The 27,421-nt window shown below is 46.7% G+C and overlaps 1 protein-coding gene, 1 long non-coding RNA gene and 1 pseudogene across 7 annotated transcripts; 1 reads left to right on the top strand and 2 right to left on the bottom strand.

The window, feature by feature from the left end:
* Nucleotides 1-643: 643 nt before the first annotated feature.
* On the bottom strand, nt 644-15,536 carry LOC136532879 (mitochondrial uncoupling protein 5-like). The gene is made up of 3 exons (XM_066525459.1): nt 15,216-15,536; nt 10,873-10,947; nt 644-1,591 (listed from the first exon to the last, which is right to left on the bottom strand). Exons 1-3 carry the CDS (start codon nt 15,534-15,536, stop codon nt 680-682), a joined length of 1,308 nt encoding a protein of 435 aa, XP_066381556.1. The 3' UTR covers nt 644-679.
* A 3,520-nt stretch (nt 15,537-19,056) lies between these two features.
* Nucleotides 19,057-23,684, top strand: LOC136532877 (uncharacterized). 6 transcript variants are annotated; one of them, XR_010778347.1, is made up of 8 exons: nt 19,060-20,027; nt 20,126-20,252; nt 21,366-21,665; nt 21,764-21,890; nt 22,593-22,697; nt 22,793-22,918; nt 23,149-23,220; nt 23,472-23,684. It is a non-coding gene; the product is annotated as an uncharacterized lncRNA (long non-coding RNA). The 6 variants fall into 6 exon arrangements; XR_010778348.1 differs by having other exon boundaries at nt 22,599-22,697; XR_010778346.1 differs by having other exon boundaries at nt 19,061-20,027; nt 22,630-22,697.
* Nucleotides 23,685-24,635: 951 nt separating this feature from the next.
* LOC136532880 (uncharacterized) lies at nt 24,636-27,124 on the bottom strand (annotated as a pseudogene).
* Between the last annotated feature and the right edge of the window lie 297 nt (nt 27,125-27,421).

Consider the following 27,421-nt stretch of genomic DNA (forward strand, 5'->3'; position numbering starts at 1 on the left):
TGAATCCACAATGCGAATCTGGATTCACATAAATATACTGCAACATTGGGCAATTTAATTTATTGCCACTCTTACGGTTGCCACTCCTTCAGTTGCCAGCGTTAAAATTGCTCTTACATATTTGCCACTGCATACAATTCGTCTCCTACGAATTTGCCATTTTCGCCGACGTGTCGTGCCAGATGGACTCGCCAGCGTGGAAGGCAGCCTGAGAACCCGATTTGGACGTGGCAAATGACCATACTGCCCCTCCTCCACCTCACGTTCTTTCCTGGGCCAGGCAACCTTTTTCTTCCTCTTCTCCCCTTGGTTTTCGTTTCGGTTTTGCTCGAGCTAAGCTTTGAGCTTCCGTTTTTTAGATTTTGGCCTTCCTTCCTCTTCTTTCTTTGCTCTCCGATCCGTCGTCTCTCCCTGACTCCTCCTGACAAAAAGAGGGAGGAAACCGAGGCGACAAGCAAGCAAGCAATGGGTGTCAAGGGATTCGTCGAGGGCGGCATTGCCTCCATCGTGGCCGGCTGCTCCACGCACCCGCTGGACCTCATCAAGGTCCGCATGCAGCTGCAGGGTGAAGCCGCCGCGGCGCCGCAGCCAGCGCTACGCCCGGCGCTCGCCTTCCACGCCGGTGGCCACGCCGTCGCGGCGGTTGTCGTCATCATCTTCGTCGTCGGCACCGATCGTCTCAGAACTCGACGCCCTTGAAGACCTTGCGCACCTGCTCGAGCGTGACGAAGAGCACGACGGTGAATGGCCCCTGGCGCATCACGGTGGGGATGAACCCCTTGTACAGCGCCATGGGCCCTTCTGACCTTACCGTCTTGAGGGCGCAGTCGACGGCGCCGGCGTACGGCGGGGGCGAGCCGGGCGCCACCTTCACGTTCATCATCCTCGTCTTGACGACATCCACCGGGTTGGACGCGGCCGCCGCCACGATGCCCGCGGTGAAGCTGGCGGCAACGTGCGTGGCGAGCCCGTCGGCGCCAGGGCCCCGGCGCGCCAGGATGGCCTCCTTGGCCTGGTCGTACGTGGCGAGCTGCGACGCGGTGACGATCATGGCGCGGTTCACCGTGAGCGACGACCCGTGCCACAGGCTGCGGACGCCCTCGTCACGCGCCATCCGGCCGATGGCGTCGCCGACGCCGGCGTAGTTCCGGCGCTCCGCGAGGGGGAGGCGCCCGTCCGCCTGCATCCGCACCATGGCCACGTCGGCCGGGTTGCCCACGGCCGCGCCGACGCCCCCCGCCACGAGCCCCGCCGCGATCTTGCGGTGCAGCGGGAGGACGCCGTTGTTGTCCTGCGGGGTCCACTTTGTCTTGAGGATGTCGTACAGCCCCATCCGCGTGGTGGAGTAGAGCGTCTGGCGCAGCATGGTGGCGGAGACACCAGAGAAGAGCCCTGCCGCGCCCTCGGACCGCAGGATCTGCGCGCCCACGGCCAGCGGCCCCGGCTTCCTCGGCGCCGCCAGGATGTCGTGGTGCGGGAGCGCGACGGCGTGGCCACCGGCGTGGAAGGCGAGCGCCGGGCGTAGCGCTGGCTGCGGCGCCGTGGCGGCTTCACCCTGCAGCTGCATGCGGACCTTGATGAGGTCCAGCGGCAGGAAGGTCATTTGTCAGGCCCAAACAGGCCTCCCAGGCTACCTTCCGCGCTGGTGAGTGCATCTGGCACGACATGTCGACGAAAATGGTAAATCCGTAGGAGGCGAATTGCATGCAGTGGCAAATACGTAGGAGCACTTTTAACGCTGGCAGCTGGAGGAGTGACAACCGTAAAAGTGGCAATAAATTAAATTGCCCTGCAACATTACAGACATGCTCTTTATATTAATCTGTACTTCAACTAACAAAGAAGCCACACTCGAACTTGGATAAATAACAGCGTTTTTGTTAGAACTATAACAACGAACGGTCATGTTAACCCAAAAACACAAGGCGCAAAATACCTAAACTAATCCAGCATCAATGCTAGGGCTAATTTCGAGCAGAATCCAATCCTCAACCAGTGTCTACGAATCCAGAGGTTAGAAAACCAAAGCAGTCAATGTCACTCCTAATCGACGAAAATTCTATAACGAAGAAACATCAACCTAACTAGTAAGATGGGTGCGCACTACACTTTGGTGGGAGGACCACCAGAGAAAAGAGATACCTGGGCGGAGAAGTAGTAGAGGACGGAGGTGATCTCGGGCGTCCGCACGTGGAAGGAAATCGCCGCGCCGGTGAGAGGGGGAAGAGAAGACGGCGGTTAGTAACACGTGGTTCTTGAATCTTGCCCAAAAACAATTTGCCTTATCTTTTGTTCTCCTTTTTCCCCTCGAACAAACACTTCATCCGTGGGCCCATCCTTCGGAAGCTCGAGCCCAGCACTTTTCGCTTAGCCCCCGTTTAATTCGCGAAATTTGGATTTTGGGTTACTGTAGCATATTCATTTTTATTTGGCAAATAGTATCTAAACATTGACTAATTAGGCTTAAAACGTTTGTCTCGTAATTTTTCACCAAACTGTGCAATTAGTTTTTCTTTTCGTCTATATTTAATGTTCCATGCACGGGCCGCAAACATTCGATGTGACAGGTACTGTAGCAACTTTTTAGATTTTAGGATCCAACTAAACAAGGACTTAGCTAGATTGGGCCTCAGTTTAGTCTGCCCAATAGTCTCACCGCAACATTTTTTTTATGGAATCACTCGTCTCAGCATATTGCTCAGGCACTAATTCATCCTGTTCGCTTGTTGGTTTCAGTCAGCCCAAACCAGTCAACTAATAATATTTTTTCTCACAACAAACCAGCACCGGCCAGTCCAAATTAGTCCAGAAACCAATCAGCGAATGGGCCGATTATAGGGGTTTCAGTTTCGCCCCTTTGAAAGGCAAGAACTTTCCATGTTCTAAGGTCGATCGAACAGTTTTATTTGAATGTTCTACGTTACAAAAAATAATTTATAGCCCAACTAAAATAGTATAAGGTACCAAAACTTGTTGCTTTTGTTACAAAGAGGAGTAAGACTGGTGGCTTCAGGCTTATGTATTTGTCATAGCGTGTCACATCTATTTAGCACTTGGTTAAGAGGTTAGCCCTTGTTTAGTTGGACCTCAAAATCCAAAAAAAGTGCTACAGTACCTGTCACATCAAATGTTTACGGTTCGTGCATAGAGCATTAAATATAGACGAAAGGAAAAACTAATTGCATAGTTTGGTGGGAAATTACGAGACGAACGTTTTGAGCCTAATTAGTCCATGTTTGAACACTAATTGCCAAATAAAAACGAACGTGCTACGGTAACCCAAAATCCAAATTTCTGGAACTAAACAAGGGCTTAGCATAGTGCTGAAGTCTATTGTCTTTGTTAGGAACGGTCACAACTTGTTGGTCTATTTAGTTATACAACAATAATTTAGTTTTTGAAAAGATATTTGCCATGTTCGTTTGGCTGATAAGCCATGATTGAAAATACTGTTGACTGATTTGTTGTGAGAAAAAATTATTGTTCGTTGATTGAAAAAGTACAGTTTATAAACTAAGCGAACAAGACGATTACTCTCCTTTGCAGTTTAAGGTTACGTACTCATTTATCAACTGACTACATAGACTATTCTTCAGAAGCATGGATTCATTGGATTTGGTTGTGGAGACTTCGCAACACTCGGAGCAGTGGCCAAAAGTATATTCTCGGATTTGGTTGTGGAGACTTCGCAACACTTGACACGAATGACCAAAGGCATATTCTTCCAAAAACATCATCGACATTCTAGTATTTGGAGTGAGTATCACTAGACTGTGTTGTGTATGTCTTTTTTTAAACGGTAATGCTTGAGTTATCGTCCATCAGCTCGGACGCTGGCTTCCTAGGCTGCGGACTAGCCTGGCCTGCTTCCCCTAATGGTCCATCTAAAAATAACAAATGTAGTTTTCTTCCTCGCCGCCAAGTCATTCACTGCGCCACGATGCCCGCACCGTCCATCGAGCCCCGCTCCTCTCCACGCCGCTCCCCGGCGCCGCACTCTCTGCCTCCCCCGCGCCCTCCTCCATCGTCTATCTCCACCGTATCCGAGCGCCGGCAGCCGCCTTCCTCCCTCTCCACAGCGCTCATCGAGCGCTTCGCAGGCGCTGGCCACGGGCCGCCACGTGTGGCTAGGCGGCCAAGAGAGTGGCCATCGCTGGCCGGGCCCAGGCCAGGCGCAGGCGCAGCTGGCCGCTGCCAGGTCGCGCCACTATCCTCAGCTGCTGGCTGGCCGAACTTTGCGTCGTTCGGAAGAAGGGCGAACAACGCATGTTTCAAGAGTATGTTTTAAGTGTTTCACATGTTCCATAGGTACGTTGTGTTTCGTATGGATGTTGCAAAAGTAGATGAGGATGTTGCAATGCTTGTACACGTATGTTCCAAGCTTTTGTTTCTAATGTTTCATCTGTTTTTTCATACGCATGTTGCAAGTGTATTTTTCTAGATGTTACATATGTTTCACACATATATTGCAAGTGATTCATCTGGATGTTGTGTATGTTTTGCAATGGTTTTCAAGTATTTTGATTTGTTTACAAGTGTCTCAAGGCTTCAGACGTATGTTTCAAATGCCCTAAATGTTTCAAAAGTAGATTGGGTGATGCATATGTTGCAATAGGACCCACATACCGCAGCCACCTACAGCAGCTGCTGGGGCGCCACTGAGTGAGCACAGAAGGCGGAGGGGCCGAGTGGTTCCCGCGCGCGGTCTAGCGGTGCGGGCAACGTCCGGGGCAGTGCGGGCCCTACGTGGGCGCGCAAAACGCTGGTGCCGCAGGGCCGTGGAGGCATGCGGGCGGAGCGCAAGCGGCGCATGTGGGAAACGAAGCGCGGACGGGAGACGGGAGGCGTGCTAGCATTAAGGGGGCACGGAGAGCAAGCACGCCGGAAACGAAGTTCAGGCTCGGACATCCGGACGCTAGCGCTTCCGTTTTTTTTTAAAAAAAAAAGTGTGTATTCTTTCTTATCAAGCAGATGCCGTAAGAACTTTTTCAAGACTCAGAGGCATGCTAACCATGATGTATTATTACACTTGAAAATTAATAAAATCTTTCTTTTACAAAAAGTAAAAAGAAAGTGCTAGAGCCCAGAGGCACCACGGACGGCGGCAGCATCTGAGCAACTAGATTAGGGACAAGAACCATGACCGGCTGCATATATAACACGAAGCAAACCAAACTGGAATATTGTATGAATCACTGTATGTAACACTTACAATTAAAGTACAACACGACTACACAGGAGAGTGCTTCTTATCAAATACTCTGGACTATTTTTACTACCACACATGTTCTAGAACTTGATGAAAGAGAAGGGCAGCAATTTGGCGTCAATCTCATCGACCACCACGAAGGCGTAGTAGTAGATGCAGCGTGGAATATCTCGAGATGTTGTAGTCCGCAAGGGTGTGATCGTCCTGTAGCTGCCTCCCTGCATAGATGAGACGCTGCTCTCTAGGGGGAATGTGCTGCATATAATGAATCCTCTCCTTGATATCAGCAATGGTATCTGAGCTCTCGAACTCAAAAGTGATGGTGTTGCCCCTCAGATCCTTGACGAACACTTGCATGCTACTCCATGACCGTAGTTTGAGTTGGATAGTGCTTCCAGCCTTGATGTTATAATCGGACAAAGTACGGTTGTCCTCCAGCCGTTTGTGGGAAGTCATGAGACGCTGCTTATCTTGAATCTTTGCCTTGATCACGCTGATTGTGTCAAATGCGTCCACATTGAGAGGGATCGAGATCTCGCCGGCAAGAGCTTTCACAAAAATATGCATCCCTGTGCCCAAGTGATCTTCAAGTTTGATTTCTGATTCGTTCATAACGTGGTAATCAGCCAACGTAAATGCGTCATTCAGCTGCTTCCCATGATAGGTGAGGAGCTGACTGTTAGAGGGAATGCCGATTCTATCTTGAATCTTTGCCTTGATGTCCTTAATGCTATCTGAGCTCGCGACCACAAGGCTGATTCTCTCCTTGCCGTGCCTCTGGATGAAGATCGGCATCGGCGTGCCGCTCTGGAAGTGGAGATCAAGGTGCAGAGTTGATTGGTTCTCAGTGTTGTAATCGGCTAAACTACGAGAGTCCTCCATGAGCTGGTCATCAAGGATGAGTTGGAACTGCTGCTTAATTTTTGCGTTGACATTGCGAACGGTTTCTGATGGGGCGACCTCGAGGTTCAGTGGCTTGCCACCGCTGGGGTTCTTCACGATAAGTTGCACCTGCATCCGTGCCAGACAGATGGTTGATTCCCTGCCAATGTTGTAATAAGCCAAAGAGCATCCGTCAATCAGCTGCTTGCCATCAAACGTGAGGCGTTGCTGGTCCAATGGAATGTCATCCATATAATAGATCATAGCCTTGACAGTGCTGATGGTATCTGTATTCTGGACATCAAGGGTGATGGTTCTCCGCGGTTGAGATCTAGGATGAGGCTGCATCCACTGTGGTTTTCGTAATGGTCCAAAGTATGCCTGTCGTCCAGCCACTTCCCATCATAAATGGGGCGGTGCCGATCCTGAATCTTTGCTTTCACCACGTTGATGGTGTCTGAACCCAGAACCTCGAGACGGATGGTCTCCCCCCGATGAGGGTGCTGACGAAGATCCACATCTGTTGAGGGGCCTGCATCCAGTGAACAAGTGCATGAATTTCAATTCAAAGGGTAACTACTTCACTAGCAAAGTTGCAAGCAGATATAGTGATCAACACGTCAGCAAAAATCCATGGTAGGATCACAAAATAAATTAGCAATATAGCGTATCATGAACACTGCTAGATATACCTCGAAGGCGTATCTAGAATTTTAGCTTAGGGTGTGCCGACCCAAGATTCTAAATTTGGTGTGTATTCATTCAACAAACAAAAGACCAAAAGCGCAAGGCATCAACAATGCATCCAAGTCCAAAGAGGAGGCACAGTACATCAATTAGCAACTTGTTTCAAGGCTGTGCTGCTATACACCAGTTTTACTGCTGTGGATCACAATTTTCAACAATTATTAAGTCTGTAACTACTTTTTTAGAGAAAATAGTCTGTAACTATTACCAAAGAGGAGACTGGCGAAGCTACGTATCCATTAGTGGGTGCAAATGCACCCACAACAAAAACGAAATTTAGCACTAACCATCTCATATTCACCATGTGTGCACCCCCCTCAATCAAGGTTCATGCACCCCCCACGAGCCAACATGGTAGCATGAAAGCTTGAGTCGAACAATGCCAAACAAGTAAATATTGCTTGTTTGCAGATTATCTCTATCATAGGAATAGATATAAACCAGCGATCAGATTTGTATTGTGGAGATTTTTTTTTTCATTTGAGGTACAGATAGCCTCGATACCAAGTACACAAAAGAATAGTGAGGTTTATTCAGATCGGCTAAGACTAATTATTAATCGAGCTAAGAAGCTAGCTAAAAAATTAGCCATCTAACTATTAGCCAGAGCATGTTTGTATCCTTCGCTAATGGGCTAACAACTAGTCAAGGCTTGTTAAAAATTAGCCCTACTATTTGGATGAACTAGAGCAAAATTTTAGCTAGAAGTTGTTAGCCACTTAACCTATAGGATCCAAACAGACCCTAAGTTGAGATTCATTTTTCAATATTTCATAATTATTAGGAGCTCCGATTATATTATAGCCTTGATTTGTCAAACTATTAAGTTCAATAAAAGTTTATTTTAAATGGGTTGGTCATGGTAATATGCCATTTGGATCACTAATGCCATTTGATTATGTGGCAAATAATCGTCAACATCTAATTTTCTATACACAAACTTTACACACATTTCAAGGAATGTCACTTGGGTCAAACTTTGAAAAAAAGTTAAAATGTTCTAATGACCCCTAAACTTGTCAAGAGATGTCACTCATGTCCATAAACTTTGAAAAACACATTTTCTAAATCCCTAAACTTGTTAAGTGATGCACCGCAGTGGTCGGGTAGTACAGAAATAGACCTACGATTCACCATTTTACAAGTTTAGGAATGTGCATTGCACCATTTGAACCTATGTAGACAATTCAAAGACGGTTGATGCATTTGACTCTTAAAAAATCGAATTTTATCATATAAATATGTGCATATAAGGTTATGTAGTACCAAAGTAATGCACCCCCCTCGTTTCGGCTCTAGCTTCGCTACTGCGCCGCTCCGCCGCTGCTGAGCCCCCGCACGGCAGCACGACAAGGGATCCATCCTCGGCCCCTCCGTCGTGGCATATGGCCGTACGAGCAGGACGGCGGCCGGCCGTGGACGACGGCGACCTATCCTGCCATTGCTCCTTCAGGTATAGCCCCTCCGTTCCTGCCACCATCTGTCCAGATTACATTGTCATAATGGCATACTCAAATTTCAGTGGGTCAACGGCATGCTCTTGAAAATTATTTTGCTTTTGGCATTTTACATTGGCATGCTCATATTTAAAAAATCTCGAAAAAATCAATTTTGTTTCATGTATGGCATTTTCTGGATTGTTTGAACAGATGGGCTCTTTCTCAGGTGCACTCATACGTGCTCAGCTCTAAGGTGCAAAGCCCATATGCTGAAACTCAACCGAGAAGAAGTGCACTTCAGGATGATTTTGAGGAAGAAGAGGAAGACACGGAGGATGCCCACAGCCTGACACTTTATTCAGAGTATATGGCCAGCAGGTTTACCTTTCCTATTATTCCAATGCTTCATTCAACAAATTGCTTTCAACAACAACAACAATAACAACAGCAAATTGCTTTCACATCTTTAGATTTGTGGTAGGATCATGGATACCATATCTGACATTGGAAAATACAGTTTGTCACTTTTTCATAATAGATTCTTGCTACAAAATAGCAAAATGCGTCAATTGTGGGCCGCTGAATTTTGGGGGCAGTTCCTTCATGTTATAGCGGACTTGCAACCATGGGGATTCATATACACACTTGGCAGCATTACTTTACTAGATAAGGGTTCTCTTTTTTAAAGAAAGGTTTATGATTTTATTTACTAATCCATCTTAGCTATTTCAACAATATTAGGCCATATGGTACCAAATGCATGATTGAGTAATCTTCGCTATTACATATTCTTATCATTTTGGAATTGATGGCAGTTACATTCTTTTCATGGTCTGGTAAAAAAGTCGATTTAAATTCTTTTGTGCAGACCCAAGAGCGGGCAAGGCAGCTATTACTGCCAAGGTTTCAAGATGAAAGGGACCCAAGGCCGAATTTTTTACAATTTAGTCCTTTTTTGAAAGTTTCTCACAAATAGACCCCTGGTGGAAAGAATTCAGAAAATAGGCCCTTAGCTCGGCTCCATTGATGCTGGCGCCGAGCTAACACGTCTGGGCGCCAGCGTCTCTGGCACCGAGCTCCTAGGCACAGTAGATGACATGGCAGAGAGCTCGGCGCCAGTCACTCTGGCGTCGAGCTCGGCGCCTTAGATCTTGGCGCCGAGCTCGGCACCAGAGTGACTGGCACCGAGCTCCCTGCCATTTAACCTCGGCCCAACCTTCCTGCCCGAGCGTTCTTCCTTTTCTTTCTCCTCCCTCTCGGGTTTTCTCTCTCTCCACTTCACGAATCGGTATATTGGACCTTGAAAACCTTGATTTAATCCGTAGATCTTCGAGAGCAAGGTATCTTCGCTCCCCTCCTAGTTTTTTTCGCATCGATTCGGTGTATATTAGTCGGATTTTTGAACGTAATAATCGTCATCACTTAGCGTTTCATTCTATCCCTCAATATATGTATTATACAACCGTAGGATGATGCCAAGACATGGAAAAAGCTAGCAAACCTGATCTCCTCATCTGCCTCCTTAGGGCACTGTGCGAACTCTTCCCGTAGCCAGGAGATGGGAACTCCAGAAGTGCGAGCCACTTGCTCGCCAAGCTCACGCCCAAGGAAGGCCTCCACCCGTGCTCTCCAGCCCTCTAACCTGCACTGCCGGTGACTGGGTTGCCGTGAATCCTTAGGCCTAGCTTCTTCTGACAGTCCTGGAGCATGACTGTCATCTCCCCGAAAGGTATGTGGAAGCTGTGAGTCTCCGGGCACCACCTATATTTAAGACAAAGCAATATTAATTGTCAAAAAGTCAATCACATGAACAAATGGTCATAAATGGAGGCAATGATTCAATTTAATACCTATCAACCAACGCAGTTATGGCCGTTGAGTTGAACTTAGGCAACCCACGACGAACCTGAAAAGAGATAACATCCAGGCCAGCTCTTTGCAGAAAAGGAGTGTACCTATCATCGTACCGCATGTCCAAGAACCCATTGTGGGTTCTAGGACGAAGGAGCGAAAGATCTTGCATCGAATAAAACAGTCTCCTGTTACTTCACGAACACATGTACGCTCACCAAATTTTGAAAAAAACTTATAGATTATTACCTGCCCCAATGCTATGAGACGTCCTCGGTGGGTCGCCTCGTATGTCGGGTCGAGCAGGTGGAATTGCTCCATCCTACAAAAAAGTGAATGAATTCGAATTTCAATATACAATGAAACATAAACTTAGAAATGTATAAGTAATTGATACAAATACAAGCATAAAAAGAGACATGCATAATTCATTAAATGAAGACGATAAATATAAAATAATAAAATGAACCAATAGTCGCACCTCACTAATCTGCCGATGGCAACTTCATGAATTATGGCCAAGTCTACCGCACTTGTCGCACTCGTATTGCTCGGGGTCAGTAACAAATGGAGTTCCTCTCCCACGCCTCGTTCTTCTGAGTATCTGATCCATAACCATCCTGTGCCTCGTCCTCTGCCTTGATCCACACTTGTTCCAATGGTAAGCTGGATCCACAATGTACTTCGGCCCATCATATGGAGGCCACTCTCCAGGGGCCTAGAAAGGCACGAAGCGAGGGCTCCATGTGTGCTCAAGCATGTCGACACTAAACTTGTGAGGTATCCTCCTCTCGATATTATAGTTGCGATGCCTAGCTGCTGCCACCAAATGAGAACATAGAAAGTGGTACAGCCTTGGTTTATCACAAGTGTACTTAAAATCTTGGAGGACAACCACATATATCCTCGACTCTCGGACCTCGCCGTCGGACGTTGTACCGCCCCTATGCTCGACCTGATAAGTCCCTGTGGCGTGGTCAAAGCATATAACCTCATGTATACCAGCCCTTTCTCTTGCCTTCTCTAGGTGTGCCTTTGGTTTCGGAGCCCATATCTCTCCATCACTCCGCAACTACAATGTATGGGCGTGTCTATCATTGAACCAGGCAACAAGCTTATAGAATGTGAATTGAATGATTGTATTCACGGGCATACCACGTATCCCCAATAGCAACTTATTGAATGACTGCCATATTGCTGCACTGAAACTCGTACCTCCATCCACCGGCATCGCGAGCTCTCGTCCATTTCTCTAAATCCCTCATCAAACATGTGAGCCATTGTCTACCTTCTGCATTTGATGCGGTTCTGGCCTGCTCCAATTTTTCCTTAAAGTACTTGTTCTCAAGCTGTCGAGTAGCCTCCTGGAACAGATCAAAGTTACCCTTGACACCATCCTTCTAGAGTAGATTCTCAGCAAGGTGCCGAGTACACCAATGATGGTGCAAAGGTGCATACCCCTCTATCTGCTCTCGCACGGCATTAAGTATGCCCTGATGCCTATCAGATATGACGCCAACCTCCCTGTTAGGCCCAACCATGTGTATCTAGACTAGCCTCAAGAACTATCCCCAACTGTTATCGTTCTCCTTCTCAACCAAAGCAAATGCCAAAGGAACCAACTTGTTGTTTGCGTCACATGATATGGCTATAAGAAGTGTGCCCTGGTATTTGCCAATCAAGAACGTACCATCAATGGAGAAGATAGGATGACACTGCCTAAAGGCCTCGACACACTGAGGGAAGCACCAGAAAGCACGAAAGAATATCTGCCTCCCATCCTTCCATGCATTTGGTTTTGGGATGTACTCATAAATGCATGCCTGGATTCACCGCTTTGATTGCATTGAAAAGAACTGGCAGTTGCTCATACCCATCCTCCCAGTCCCCATATATCATCTTCCACGCTCGCTGCTTAGCCCTCCATGCTTTACCATAAGTTATCACATAACATCCATACAATGCCTCAACGGTCCTGATAATTGTCCTCACCTTCATGTTGGGTTCTCCCTGTAAAATTCCCATCAACCGCTTGGCAATAAGGGTAGATGTCAACTGCCGATGTCTCAGTGTTAGCTCATGGTCAGCACAATTGTGTGGCCCAACAACTTTTGTGGTCTTCCATTTTCTAGTTACCTGTTGCTTCCTTGCACAAACCCTTCATGGACAGTGTTCCTTGTCACACACAACTGTGTAACGGCGCTCCGCATATGAATGCAATACTGTAACAGAACCGACCAATTATACGAAATTAAGTAAAAAAATCATCCGCCAGAGCAGATGATTTAGCAAACTTAAGCCCGTATAACCCGGTAGTCCGTAAAATCACGAAGGATTTCAAACCAACTTTCATTCCAGCCAAGATCGTAATAAGTTTAGCAGTCACCATCACATATTACATAAAAGTTTGCATCTCAGATACATCAGAGTTTAAACATAGTTATTACAAAACAAGTTCGAATAAAAGTAGCGGAAGCCATTTGTTCAAACCACACACACTCACACGGAGTTCAAATACAGTACCAGCAAATGATCATCTCCAACAAAAGCATCAGACAAAACGAAAGGAATGACCATGCCCATGGTCCTAAGCATCACCTATCGTAGGATAAAGGCAGTTGATACAGTAGCCGTAATACATCTGTCCATCTGCAACAAGTGGGAATAAAATCCTGAGTACGAGAAGGTACTCAGCTAGACTTACCCGACATAACCGAAAATAAGTGACACCAAGGATTATAAAGGGCTTTATAGTAGGGTAGCTGACTCATTTGCAAAAAGAAGCATTTTTAGCATTTTAAGACCCTTTTTAAAAGCATTATTGTCAAGTGAATTGTTATTAACTTGTCGACTAGATTTGCACCTATACTAGAGCAAACATGTGATTAAGCAGATAATGATAACCAATGATCATTAAACAACTTCCATAATGTCATATTCATTATAACTGTCCAAGTGTTCCATCAACATTACTACGATGAAGTCACTCAAGTCAAGTGCTCACTATCCAGGAGCGATGGCGATTCAAATTGATTCCTAACCAGCTGGTTATTTATTCCTTACACAAACCTCACTCACCCGCTAAAGTGAGATATTGATCACCGAGTCAACTATCCAGGAATCTCGAGTTTGCCAGGAACCACATATACACGGGGGCCGACTGACTGCACTTTGATCTTATTATCTCACCCCCGTGTCCTACCACACCTGCTCCGGCATAGTGCGCTGCGGGCAATCTACTCGGCCCGAATAATCTCCTAGCTTCGCGGTCGAAAGGTACTTTATTCGGCCAGCTAAATGTAAGGCATGCGTTCAACATGACTCGAGGCCCAACAACGGTCGGTCCTTAATCAACACAGACAGAAAGCACTACAGTCCAAAACTCTGTAAGTCTCTGTCCGGTCTCAACTTCATTTAACACTTAGTTATACCATAACTTCATAGTCATCCAAGCAGATCCAGGTAACCACCTATAGCTCGCAGTTGACAGGAAATCACCCGACTTCTACCGGTCTAAGCCAGCTAAGCATTGACTCGACTGCGGATACCAGGGTAACAAGGATATAGTATAACAAAGGTAGACAATGTATAATGCAGCAACGGTTGTAAACAACTCCTGAACATAATGTATCAATTAAAGTAAAGCATTTAATTAATAATTGCAAACCGGGAGAAAATGCTCCGGGGCTTGCCTCTCTCGAAGGAGCTCGGGCGGTGATCGAGGCACTCCGGAAGTTCCTCAATGTCCTCCTCGTCGGCTTCGGGCACTTCCTGCGGCTGCACCTCGAGCTGCTCCTCGGGCTCCTCGGGTATGATGACTGGGTTCTCGGTTTGCGATCCTGTATGATGCAATGTGCGTAAGTGCTTATGCAATCGGTGCATCAGATGAGATGAATACAAGGGATATGCTTGAATGCAAGGTAGTCAACATCATCCAAGAACATATACTACAAGCACATGTCATCTACTGCATTCTCTTCTACTACTAATATGTTAAGTCAACACATCTTATTAAATGCTTCAAAGATACACCAAAGCTTCACTAATTTCTTAATCACACATAAAGCAACACTTGATTAAACCCTAATTAATAATAGGTTTGAATAGTAACATCTATTTTTATTGCTTAGAAAAATCTTAGAAAATTACCATAGCACAGTACTACCCTAAGTAGTCTAACATCAGATTTTCATGGTATTTGAATGAGTGGATTAGACTACACAAAAATAACAAGCTATGGCATGATAATGAACATGAAAATACTTTGTACTGTGAAAAGTGTCAAACAACAGAGTTAGTATTTTTCCTATGTTCTTCATAGCATACAATCACTGTACAAAAATTATCACATGCATGTTTTATACAAATTTTGCTCTCTAGCAAAAATAACAAAAATCAGCCATTAAAGGTACTTGAACTACACCTCAAAATTTTTCTACAGCACATGCATGACACATATTTTTCTTAGAAAGTACATTACATAAGAAGATTAACAAACTTAGAAATCATATTTTCCTGAAGCTTATAGGTTTTTCTACACATTTTTCAAGTTATCAGCAATATCCATGATTAAATAAAGTTCTACAGAAAAGTATCTCCAAAATGACATGCAATAATTTTCCCAAGTAGATCTGGTGATAAGGAACCTAGCAAAATTTATTTCAATAGATTTGGAGAAATTTTGAGTATCCAAACATTTTCCAAATCATTTCTCTTTTCAAATAATAAAGAAAAAAACTGAAACTGAAACACCCTATTGCTACTGGGCCGGCCTGTGGGAACCAGCTGGCCCACGACCACACTCGGCCTGCTCAGACCGAGCGAAGGGAGTTCACGCCGGCGCCGAGATGTCGCGGCGACGCGGCTCGGCCAGCGGGCCGGCGGCCATTACCGGTCGGGTCAGGGCAAGCAGGCGAGCGCATAAGGTTCGCGAGGAGTTGGCGAATGTAGGCAGGCAGCTAGGCAGGGTGGAGAAAGGGAGGAAGGGGGAGTTCCATGATGGCCGAGCACGACGACGCCATGGCTGATGGCGGCGAAGCGCTAAGGAGGCTCTACCTTAGCTCAAAAGATGGCACAACCGCGAGCACCAAGTGCCAGAGAGCGAGGCGGAGCTGCTGGCGCTTGATTGCTGGCCGTGGTGGAGGAGGAGCGGCGAATTCGCCCGACGGGCTGTGGTGGCGCTCGGTGGCGAGCTTGCTGCGCGCGGGAGGAGGGGCGAGCACGGGAGAGCGAGAGAGTGGGCGGGATGGAGTGGAGAGGAGTGTAGCGCGGTCGGCAGGTGTAGACAGGCGCGTGGGAGCGGACACAGGCTGGCTGCGACGCGCGGCGGCGTCGACGGTGCATGGCCGCCACGCGGCGGGCGTGCTCTGCCGCGGTCGGAACGGCGAGTGGGAACGGGCGCGACGCATGCGGAGGCAGGCCAGACGCGCGCGGGGCTAGGCTGAGGCGAAGCGCGCGGCGCTGCGGGAGGCTCGCTGGGCCGGCTTCGGTCGTGGGCCGAGAAGCGGAGCGGCGGCCTATTAAGCGAAAATGAAAAAAAATTCTTTTTATTTCCCAAATAAACAGAATTAAATTCCCATTTTTGAGCCATTTAAAAGCATTTTCACAAATTGGTGAAAAAATGAAATTTGTTCCATTTTTCAATATCTACAACTTTGCTTTTATGACCAAAGTCAAATTCCAAATAGATTTTGATTACCAAATTAAACTCAATATTACTTCAAAACCCTAATTTTGGAGAATTATTTTTAAAGCAAAATTTGGCAATAATTTAAATACAAACCTTGCTCCAAAAATTATGCTAAACAATTCTAGATGATTTACAATCATAGCCAAACATGTTTTACTAATCCTAGCAAACATACTTTGGGCAAAAACAACCCTAAACAAGTGTATGCAACATTTATGTTTCACGAGCATGTTTCGTATGTTTCGAAGCAGTGTTTCAGTTATTATTTATATGATTAGGCATGTATGATTAGGATGCTTGATGATGCATGATATGCATGATTTGTAGTGTCTAAATGCTGGCCTAACACCGAGGTGTTACAAATACCTTGTAAGGTCTCTTTCGTATCACTGCAAAAGCCTACAACTACCTCTTCAAAGCAGGGAGGTCATTGAACACCCTCCCATTCTCAATTACCATGTTAGGACCGGCCTCATGAGCTTCTAAGAGCTCATCATCACATCCTTCTGCAAACGCCTGATCGGAATGAGCAAGATCGCTGAACTCGTGAACTCTAGGATCACGGTGGCCGAGAAAGATACGCCTCATCATCTCAACATCACTCTCTGTCAGCTCTCCAACAGGGCGATCATCATCAGAATCAAGAGCCCTAGCCATCTCATATGGCTCCGATTCATGCATAATTTCAACACTATTAGAGCCACGGAATCCATCTCCAAAGTTCACTTACGCAGCAACAGGGGGCACATCCATATTCTCAGGAATGTCTCCTACAAGATAAGTAGAGAAATGAGGAAAGAATAAAAGAAATAGATGTAAGGAATGGGGTAAGCTCCCAAAAACCATGCGGTTAAGACACTTACTCGGATGATTCTGTGTCAAAGGAATCTCATAAAGAGGATCTGCCATAGAAACATGAGTCTAGCAACCATCTCCAACTACTACATTCGGGGCAAATTGAGCATCAGGAACCGTAGGTGCAATCTCCACATACAGATAAGGTTCAGGAACGGGAGGGTCGATGTGTGTCTGCTGATCCATTGTTGGGGTAAACCTATAAGGGATGGGATCAACTAACACCCGACGCACAACCACGTCCAAACATTGCAGCTGACTCTTTATAGCTGATCTCACATAGTTCTCCCACTGTTCTGCACAACTAATTGAGATCATTCGCCTGAAGATGTTGAGAGGACAACCTAGGTGTAGTACACCATCAACTGCAATGTCATCATTTCCAAGGCAATACAGCTCCCCCCGAGCCCTTGCAACCATCTTACTAAATGAAGGCCTATCATTGAATAGCACATGCACGCTTTGCATGTCAACAAACTCAATATATCCATAGCGATCGCTTTCAACGGTGCCTCCATGATATATGGTCACTAGGTTGTCCATCTAGTTCAAACACGTAACGAAATACATGTCCTTTAGTCCAAATTAGACGATAGATAGTACCTAACAAGTACTTTCTAACTACAAACTAAGTAAATAAGATAATAACTACGTATGTATATACAGTGTACTCACTAAATAGCTAGATCATATTTAGTTAACTAAATATGTAACTACATATCTAAGTAGCTATCTAACTATATCTATGTACCTATGTATCTATGTTTCTATCTATCTACATATATATCTCACTAGATCACTAAATAAATCAACTACCTGAGTCATCACATTAACTAGTAAATAACAAATGCCAACTAAGTACGTACATTGTATATTCAAAATTTTTACCTTTCCAACGACTGATCCATGGATGTCGATGGAGTCGCAGCGGACGATGGGCGTGGGTCAAGCTGACGATCTGGGCCGACGGTGGCACGACCGGCCGCTGCAGGTGGCAGGGTCGGCGGTGGCGCGGCCGACGACAGCGGTGGCGCGCGGCGGGCGTGGGATGCCCAGGGCTCTGCACGGCGAGTCCGGCTCGACGGACGTAGGAGGCACGGCGGCCGCGGTCAAGGCCGGTGGTGGAGGGCGACAAGGTGGGGCAAGGCCAAGGCGACGAGAGGGCACGGCGCGGGAGCAGGAACCGGCGAGGGGACTAGGGCACGGGCGGAGGGGCAATGGCCGCGGCGCGGCAGCGGTGGCGAGGCATGGGACGGCCTCGGGGCGGCCGTGGTGGCGCTAGGCGGCCTCGAGGCGCGGGCGCGGGCACGCCAGCACGCGCGGTGGTGCGGCCACTGGCGCGGCGCGGCCACTGGGGCGACGGTGGTGTGGGCGCGGGCGCGGGCGCGGCGCGGCGCGGGCGAGGGTGGCCGGTGGAGCCATGGGCGCGGACGGCGGCGGCGGCGACGAACCTCGGCTCGGCTCTGCCCGGGCGAGAGAGGGAGAGGAAGAGAGGAAGAGAGACACGGGGCCCATAGGTAGGCGCCAAGCTCGGCGCTAAGATCTACGGCGCCGAGCTCGGTGCTATAGTGACTGGCGCCGAGCTCCCTGCCATGTCATCCACCGAGCCTAGGACCTCAGTGCCAGGGACGCTGGCACCGAGACGTGTTAGCTTGGCACCAGCATCAATGGCGTCGAGCTAAGGGTTCATTTTCTGAATTCTTTCCGCCAATGATCTATTTGTGAGAAACAAAAAAAGGGCTAAATTGAAAAAAAAAATCACGCCCAGGGCAGCATCGCCCCACAGTGCCAGGGGTAAACCTGCTCTCGCTCCTTGCTCACTGCCTCACTGGTGTTGGAGAAAAATGAACCTACTCTCCATCAGCGTCCGATTACAGCTCCACGTCTGCTACAAGTTCAAGGTTTCTGAAAAGAACTTTAACCTGGAATAGAGCATTTAAAAATCTAAAACTTGATACATTCTATCATTGGTTTGGTTCTGAACCTTTCTTTCCTTTTCACATTCATATGTGTGGATTTGTAACATACTCTCAAAAAAATATTGTGTGCCTGTGCAACTAGATTTCCATTTGCATTCATTTGTTGCCTACTGCATATGTTTTCCTCACCGGCCAAAACCGGTTCTATCAGTTACCATGTTCTTTGTAAATGACAAACTTTGAAAAAAAAATTGTCTTCATGTTTCTTTTTGCGCATATCTCTACTATAATGGACCAATCAAAATTATATTAAGTCTCCCTAGGAAAAGGTCCACCGCTGAAAGCCTCCAACCATTGTGCACCTAAAAAAATATACATATGAATTCGTCTCTATTAAAATCAAGGGCTAATAAAACACCTAGACAAATCGGATCGCCGTCATTCGATGTGGGAAGCTAGGCTTCTCACCCGAGCTTCCCACACTGCTCCCTCCATCCCACGCACGCAGGCTTCAACGCGCCCCACGCACGTCGCGACCAGAGATCAACGCCGCGTTCGATTCCCACCTCCCCCGATCTTATTCATTTTTTCTGAAAAAACACAAGGCACGCGGGGACAGGCTACGGCGCCTGGCCACAGGGCTCTAGGGTTGCATGCGGCGGCGGCGGCGCGCAGGCTCCCACGGTGGCCGCCCTCCGACGCGGACGGGCCCTGGCGGCTGCTAGCCCTTTACCCGCGCCCCGCGCGCATCTCTGTCACCCTCTCTCCTGATGCGAGCTGGCCAAGGGCTTGGGGGCCGCGGTGGGCGTGGGCGAGGAGCTGGGCGCCCTGTGCGAAGTGCTGGCTCGACTGGGTTGTGGAGGAGCAACCACCGGCGTCGGAGCGGCGCAGCCGCAGGGCGGCACGACGTGGAAGGGAGTGGAGCGCGAGGAGGAGGAAGAGAAGGTCCTTGATGCGAATTTGCCGTAAGTTTTCGATTTTTGACACATGTTGTGGTTCCTGGACGAGATCTGTGGCTGGGGCTGCAACAATCCCGCCTGAATTTTAGCTTTTCGGAGAGGTAGTTTAATTGCTACGGTTTCTCAAATCTTGGGGATTTTTTTCTCACTATTTTCTATCACAATTTCTCTGTCCACATTGGGTGAGCACGCCAATGCCATCATGGCGAACGGGAGGTTGCAGAAGCAGGCGTTGCTTCACCGCAGAGCCTGTTCCTGGTAGTGGCGCCAGCGCCACACGCCAAGCTCAGCCCGATCGCGCGGCCGTGAGACGCGCACCACCAACACAGCTACCAGCGCACGTCATCCGAGAGCTTCCTCGCCGACGAGTAGCCGTCGTCGTCGGACAACCATCTCAACGAGCCCAAGACGCCGTCGTGGCTGGACGACCTGCTCCAGTATATTGCATAGCTCGAGAGAAGAGTTCAGCCCTTACAGGTAATCCTTTTCCCCCGAAACCAACCATATTAGTCGTTTGTTGCATGAGTTAGAAACCTTAAACATCCTATATAATTCTTAATTTTTTATGATTGCAGACAGATTGGATAGAAGTAACTGCTTAAATGGATTTTCTCGGACAGCAAAATATCATGTTAGACTTAGAAAATAAAGCCTTGAAGCAACTGCTTGAGAGTCTGTCTCACGAACATTTCATTAAACACTGTAAGTATTCCTCTTTCTTTCCCGGAGTTTCTTTGGTGACATATGTCTTCTGTACTTAGGAATTATGATAGCAGTCAGGTCTCTGATCTCTGAGATTGGTGAATGGATGTTATATGTTAAAATTTTATTTTGAAAATGATTCTTGTGATGGAGCTGTAGATATGTTAGGAACCTGTAAAAAAATGTTTTTTTGTTGTAAACTAAGTGCCAACTATATGCCTACAGTTCACATCTCTACTATAATGGACCAATTAAAATTATACTAGGTCTTCCTAGGAAAAAGTCTCCCGCTGAGAGCCTCCAACCATTGTGCACCCAGGAAAATATATATAGGAATTCGTCTCCATTAAAATCAAGGGCTAATAAAACACCTAGACAAATTAGGCCGTGATTCGATGTGGGAAGCTAGGCTTCTCACCCCAAGCTTCCCACCCCACGCCCTCCATCCCACGCATGTAGGCTTCAACGCGCCCCACGCACGTCGCGACCAGAGATCGAAGCCTGGGAACACCGAAAAAAATGAAACGCCGCATTCGATTCCAACCTCCCCTAATCTTATTCCTTTTTTCGAAAAAAACACAAGGCACGCGCGGATAGGATACGGGGCCTGGCTGCGGGGCTCTAGGGTTGCACGCGGCGGCGGCGCCGCCAGGCTCCCGCGGTGGCCGCCCTCTGACGTGGATGGGCCCCGGCGGCTGCTAGCCCTTTACCCATGCCCCGCGCGCATCTCTGTCTCCCTCTCTCCCGATGCGAGCCGACCGAGGGATTGGGGGCCGCGGTGGGCGCGGGCGAGGAGCTAGGCGCCCTGTGCGAAGTGCTGGCTCGACTGGGCTGTGGAGGAGCCACCGCCGGCGTCGGAGCGGCGCAGCCACAGGGCGGCACGACGTGGAAGGGAGTGGAGCGCGACGAGGAGGAAGATAAGGTCCTTAATGCGAATTTGTCGTAAGTTTTCGATTTTTGGCACATGTTGTGGTTCCTGGACGAGATCTGTGGCTGGGGCTGCAACAATCCCGCCTGAATTTTAACTTTTCGGAGAGGTAGTTTAATTGCTATGGATTCTCAAATCTTGGGGATTTTTTTCTCACCATTTTCTATCACAATTTCTCTGTCCAGATTGGGCGAGCACGCCAAGGCCATCATGGCGAACGGGAGGCTGCAGAAGCAGGCGATGCTTCGCCGCGGAGCCTGTTCCTGGTAGCGGCGCCAGCGCCACACGCCGATCTTAGCCCGATCGCGCGGCCGTGAGACGCGCACCACCGGCACAGCTACCAGCGCACGTCGTCCGAGAGCTTCCTCGCCGACGAGTAGCCGTCGTCGCCGAACAACCTTCTCAACAAGCCCAAGGCGTCGTCGTGGCTGGACGACCTGCTCCAGTATATTGCATAGCTCGAGAGAAGAGTTCAGCCCTTACATGTAATCCTTTTTTCCCGAAACCAACCATATTAGTTGTTTGTTGCATGAGTTAGAAACCTTAAACATCCCATACAATTTTTAAATTTTTATGATTGCAGACACATGGGATAGAAGTAACTGCTTAAATGAATTTTCTCGGACAGCAAAATATCATGTTAGACTTAGAAAATATAGCCTTGAAGCAACTGCTTGAGAGTCTGTCTCACGAGCATTTCATTAAACACTGTAAGTATTCCTCTTTCTTTTCCGGAGTTTCTTTGGTGTCATATGTCTTCTGTACTTAGGAATTATGATAGCAGTCAGGTTTCTGATCTCCGAGTTTGGTGAATGGATGTTATATGTTAAAGTTTTATTTTGAAAATGATTCTTGTGATGGAGCTGTAGATATGTTAGGAACCTGTAAAAAACTGTTTTTTTTTTGTAAACTAAGTGCCAACTATATGCCTACAGTTCACATGTTCTTATAATGTTTTAGTTCTAGCTAAAAACAGAGAGGATTACCATATTTCATCAATATTTTTTCATTCTAGATCAATATGTACCTGTGCCGGTGTGCAACACTACAACTTGACTGATATAAAAAAATACTAAATAATATTCATGTGTTGCAAATGTCAGAATTCCTTTTATTTGTGAACTGAGGTACTATAGAATTCTATATACAACTCAATTTACCGAAACCAAAAGTTCAGTATTCAGATGGGACAAGAGTAACTATCCCATGATCAATAATCCTGGTTTGTTCTAATCGTTCTGAATTTCATTGCATGACTACGATGAATGCTTGAGCTACGTATCAGTACTCACTTTTGGGGTCTGTCTATATAAAAGAAAAATAAGCAGAAGGAAAGAGGAAAAAGATATACCTCTCTTGCACGTTTTTTAAGATCCTACTATGTGGTCCTTATTGACTTTCATGCTTTGAAGTTCCAGTCATGTGCTCTGTCTGGTACTCTGGTTACAGATTCAGTTACTAGCACAGCTTATAGCTAACACAGATAACATATGTTTCCGGCTTAATTTTGATGCAAGGTATGCCAATTTACGAGTCTGTTAAATTTCTATTTGACACATAATGTCAAATTAGTTCTGTGCCAAACCAAATATTCACTTAAATCTGTACCCAGTTATCTTATCTTGGAGGAAACCCTGCTGCCCGCCGCTACTGCCGGCTGAAGATCCTCGCTGGTCCTTTGCAATGTCTACGCCCGGAGATACACGAGATGCGCTAAGCGATATCACCAACATCGCAGGTTTGCTTTCAGTATAAACAGCACTGTCGTCTGAATTATGACATCTGAACTTTTGGATGTTTACACATACACCTTTCATTCAGCGGGTTGAACGGGGATGTATCATTTTACTTTGTCAAACTCAAAGCACTCGAGTATTTGTAACTACATGTTTTCAGTCACGTTAATTCTGCAGTAAATTATAGTCAGTGAAGATAAATTTGTGTTTCTGAATTCTGATATATTTTCAGGGATTTATCATACAATAAGTTTGAGGGCTCAATTCTTGATGTCTTTTCACAGCTGCCATCTCTCATGGTTATGTGAGTTTTCTGATCCCTGATGACTTTCATGTCTTAGAGTTTAGTTATAAACAATTACTAATACTAATCTAATTATTAAACACTACTGAAAAATGATTTTTAGACTGGTCTATAATTTTTAGGACTACACTACTTGATTTATGGTGGAGGCGGGCACCTGCTGGATGCCCGGCCTGCAGCACCAGGATCGCCGCTGCCATTGCTTTTGCTCTTTGTGAGTTTTACTGATGGGTACGATTTATGAATGACAGGTGTCAGGAGCTGTTACGACGAGGAAATTAATAATTTAGCTTATTATCTGCCATGTACAACTATCAACTTCACTGAGGATAGAATTCTTAGCGGATATTTTGAAGAGTCGTGCAAACGAATGTTTTGATAGCTTCTCTAAAAATCTCCAAGTTATGATTAAGGACTTAGGCAGAATGTAACTCAAATGGTTAATATGATAAATAACTTTACTATGCCTTCTTATGCAAAAGTGTTTCTCGGATTATAGACATGCTCAAATACAATTGTGTAAAAGTTGAACTATGAAAAAAAATCATTGGTTGTTTTCAGGTGGATCCCTAAGATAAAGTTGTGGTGTTAGCACGGACATTATACTAGTTTTTTATAAGGTTAAAAAGGTGGAAGGCGAACCACACGCCCTTAGCATGGGAGTACAGAATTAGCCACCCATGAAAACATAACCCGTTGATCAGATATATCTGCTTAGGTGGCTAGGGCACCATATGAATGATATATGGCACCAGCGAACATTTTGTAGCTCTAAGGCCTCAGACTCTGTTGTGGGTTGATGTTTGCCACCCATGAAAACGATAAGAGTGGGAGTGAGAGAAAAAAAGTATGGGTGTAAGAAATTTACCATCCATATTAAAACGGTTAACATAGAGTATAAAGTTTTAGAATTCCTCATGTCCATGACAAAATTATAGCAACCTAGCTACAAAAGGAAGACAAATTTATAACAGCCTAGCTACAAAAAGAAGAGTTAACAATATGACTCTGACTGAGGTACTCAATTGCACAGGTACGTAATAACCGATCTAAAAATCAGAAATCTACCCTTGTATTGGAGCAAACATTCTCTAATCAGTGGACTCTTACCTGGAACTGGGAACGTAATTCAGAAGCCACCATTGACATGCCACTGATAACAGGCCATATGTAACCAAGGCTTGACATCATAAACCAGGATGCAGAGTCAAGAGTTAACCAAGCACAACGACGATGCAGCACAGAACTTACCTCGGTACATGCAATCAGCCAATCACAGTCGCAGTGATGTGAAAGAATCTAATGATACCGAGAGTACCACAAGATTTAAGTTTCAAACAGTTGGTGCTAACAACTGCAAACGTAATTCCCTGGACAGGTAAAACGGATTTCATCATTACTTAATTGCAACAAAATTACAGAAGTCACCACCTGTTTTAAACTTTTAATTCAGTTCCAAACTGATTTTCACAAAGCACTAGGCCTTAGCGCACGAGCAGAACAAACCAACCTAACCACCAGCTATCAACTTTAACCGCCTTTTATTTTACAAAGCTTCGAGCTGACATATAGGTATAAAACTAAAAGGAATAGCACAAAACTAAGCCCACTACTAGAACAAAGTGACCCCACCCGCCAATACCCGCAAATACATCAACCGTTGCAGCGGTCTCTTTTTCACACATCATATGGTAACCCCATCTTGTCCTCCAATCAGTAGACTCTTGTCATGGAACTAGAAATGTAATGCAGAAGCCATCATTGACATGCCACTGACAGACCATATGTAACTCATACCTTGACATTATATGGCCATCTGCATTGAGCTTTTTCCCTTTCTGTGTCAAGCGACAGCGAGCCATCGATGACAAGGTTTGTGACTGCAAGACAGGATAGCCAATCGATCTCATCTGGGCAGAACCGGTACTTCTTTGTGACATGCTCGTTGTCGATCTTCCTCATTGACCGATTGCCAAGGCTGAACGTGAAGAGACCTTCCCCCTCGATCCATAGCACCACCACACCACTCTTCCCTCGGAAAATCTCTAATCTGATCTTTGCGCTGGCATGCATCTTAAGCACCCACATCGGCAAGGAACTTGTCATATTGATCGTCTCAGAACGAACCCAATTGCCAGTACCAGTACCTTTATGCTTCCACACCAACATGTGAAGACCCTTCATGAGCAGCAACAGAAGCCCCCGTCCACAGAATTTGCCAGCAACGGTGTCTTGTTGCGCTTTGCTTCAGATGGGAGCTCCAGGTATAACAGCTCTTCCCCGTCGACATGTAGCGTCACAACATGACTGGGCGCCAAGCTTCTCCAGCACCCGCAGATCCAATGGATGGCACCATGGGAAGCAGCAGCTGGGGATGATGACACTAGGAACAGGCCAGCCATTAGATCAGGGAAGCCTGCAGGCCTCCACCATGCTCTACTCTTTGAACAGTAGTACACATAGATAAACTTCTTTCCTATGTTCCAAATGGCGACCAGTCGGAAGGATTGGGTCATCCGCCCATCGAGGTTGATATCATCAGTGACAAGCAAAGCATAGTGGTGTGGTGGCTTGTATGGAAGGCCAGGAAGATGAAACACTTTACCGGTGAGAGGATTGCATACGCATACCACATCTGGCTTGGGATCACCTTCGGCGTCTTTCGAGTGATGGCAGAGGACCAGGAAGCTGTCTTGGGATGCAACAGGCTCATAAAAATTGAGGCTTGAATTAATACCCTGAATGAAATTGCCAAGGGACAGTGGACTGGTTGGATTGTAACCCTCTTTGCAGCCAGCAAATGGTAACAATTCAGATGTGGGCATGAAGCTCGGTGCCAAACAGCGATTTTTGTCCCTGTGATGCTGCCACAGGTGGTCGGGAGCCTCAGCGCTGTCCTGGTAGAAGAAGACAAGGAGGAGGGACGAGGTGAAACCGGTTGAGGTGCCGTGTCACGAGGCCATCAAGAAAGGCAGTCTCTTTTATGATTGAGCGCCATAACTTGGAGGATGAAGCAACTCACGCTAGTGAGACTGGATCGGATATGTATTCTGGGATCGTGTAGATGATGTCTAGTGGAAGATGTCGTTCCTCTTCTTCCTCCATTACCGCTTCCTGCAAATAAAAAAAATGCAGTACTATGTCAAGTCCCAAAAAAAAAAAGGTTCCACCAATGCAATCTAATGCTAGGTCCCAAATCCCAATAGAGACACACTGCAATGAAACTGTACATCTGTATGCAACCCGAATAAGAAGATAAATCCCAATAGAAACACACTGTAATGAACTGTACATATGTATGCACCCCGAATAATCCTATACAACAATTCAACATAACCTAAACAATCCTATACAATCTTACAGCATCTGTAGGAGCCAGGAATTCACGGTAATGTTGTACCTGAAACATTGTCATGGCGCTCAACCATGTTCCCCATGATTCGAGAAATTTAGCAATAAATAACACACCCCACACTGTTCACCAGGGGTTAGAGCTAATTTCTCTGCACAATCCCTCACTGATCTGTCCTAGATCAAAACACCACAAAACGACGATTCCTTAACGGCCCTCAACCCCAAGCGCCAAACCAATCAAGGTAACCAAAATCATCTAGCGCACCAGCAGCGCACCACCTAATCCGGCTCCGGCGAACCAGCCGGTCTCAGGAACTAGGTTTGGGACAGGAACCAGAGTGGCCTAATCTACAAGGCCGAACCCATCGATACTAAGATAACTAGGTATAAGTAGAGCGTGCAAATTGAGGGGGCGGAAAGACAGACCTTAGAAGAGCGAGTCCTCGCCGCAGCACGGAGGGCGTGGGCTCGTGGCCGTCGCCCGTCGGCGCTCCACCGGCCGCGCGAGGGGAGGAAAGGTGTGCGAAGTGGGGAGAGTGGAGTCTGAAGAAAGTCGATGCAGGACAGGTGTCGGATGGCCGCCCGTAGGCAAAGCAGACCCCCTCGGGCCTCGGGCCCTCTAATGCCGCTCTCTCTTCGTGGGCCACATGCCCGAATCAAAAAAATTTGAGTCTTGTTATAAAAAAAAAAAAAAGTTTTTGAGTCTCTCATACTTGCTACGAGGATTCGGCCCAGGTACACCTCGCCTCGGTGGGTGACGTGCTATGGGTCTCGTGCATTTCCTCCCTTTCCTTCATATAATAATAATAATAATATATTTCTTTTTTTTTAACTTAAACAGGCTCTC

The sequence above is a fragment of the Miscanthus floridulus genome, unplaced genomic scaffold (assembly GCF_019320115.1).
Source record: "Miscanthus floridulus cultivar M001 unplaced genomic scaffold, ASM1932011v1 fs_735_3_4, whole genome shotgun sequence".
Classification (NCBI taxonomy): domain Eukaryota; kingdom Viridiplantae; phylum Streptophyta; class Magnoliopsida; order Poales; family Poaceae; genus Miscanthus; species Miscanthus floridulus.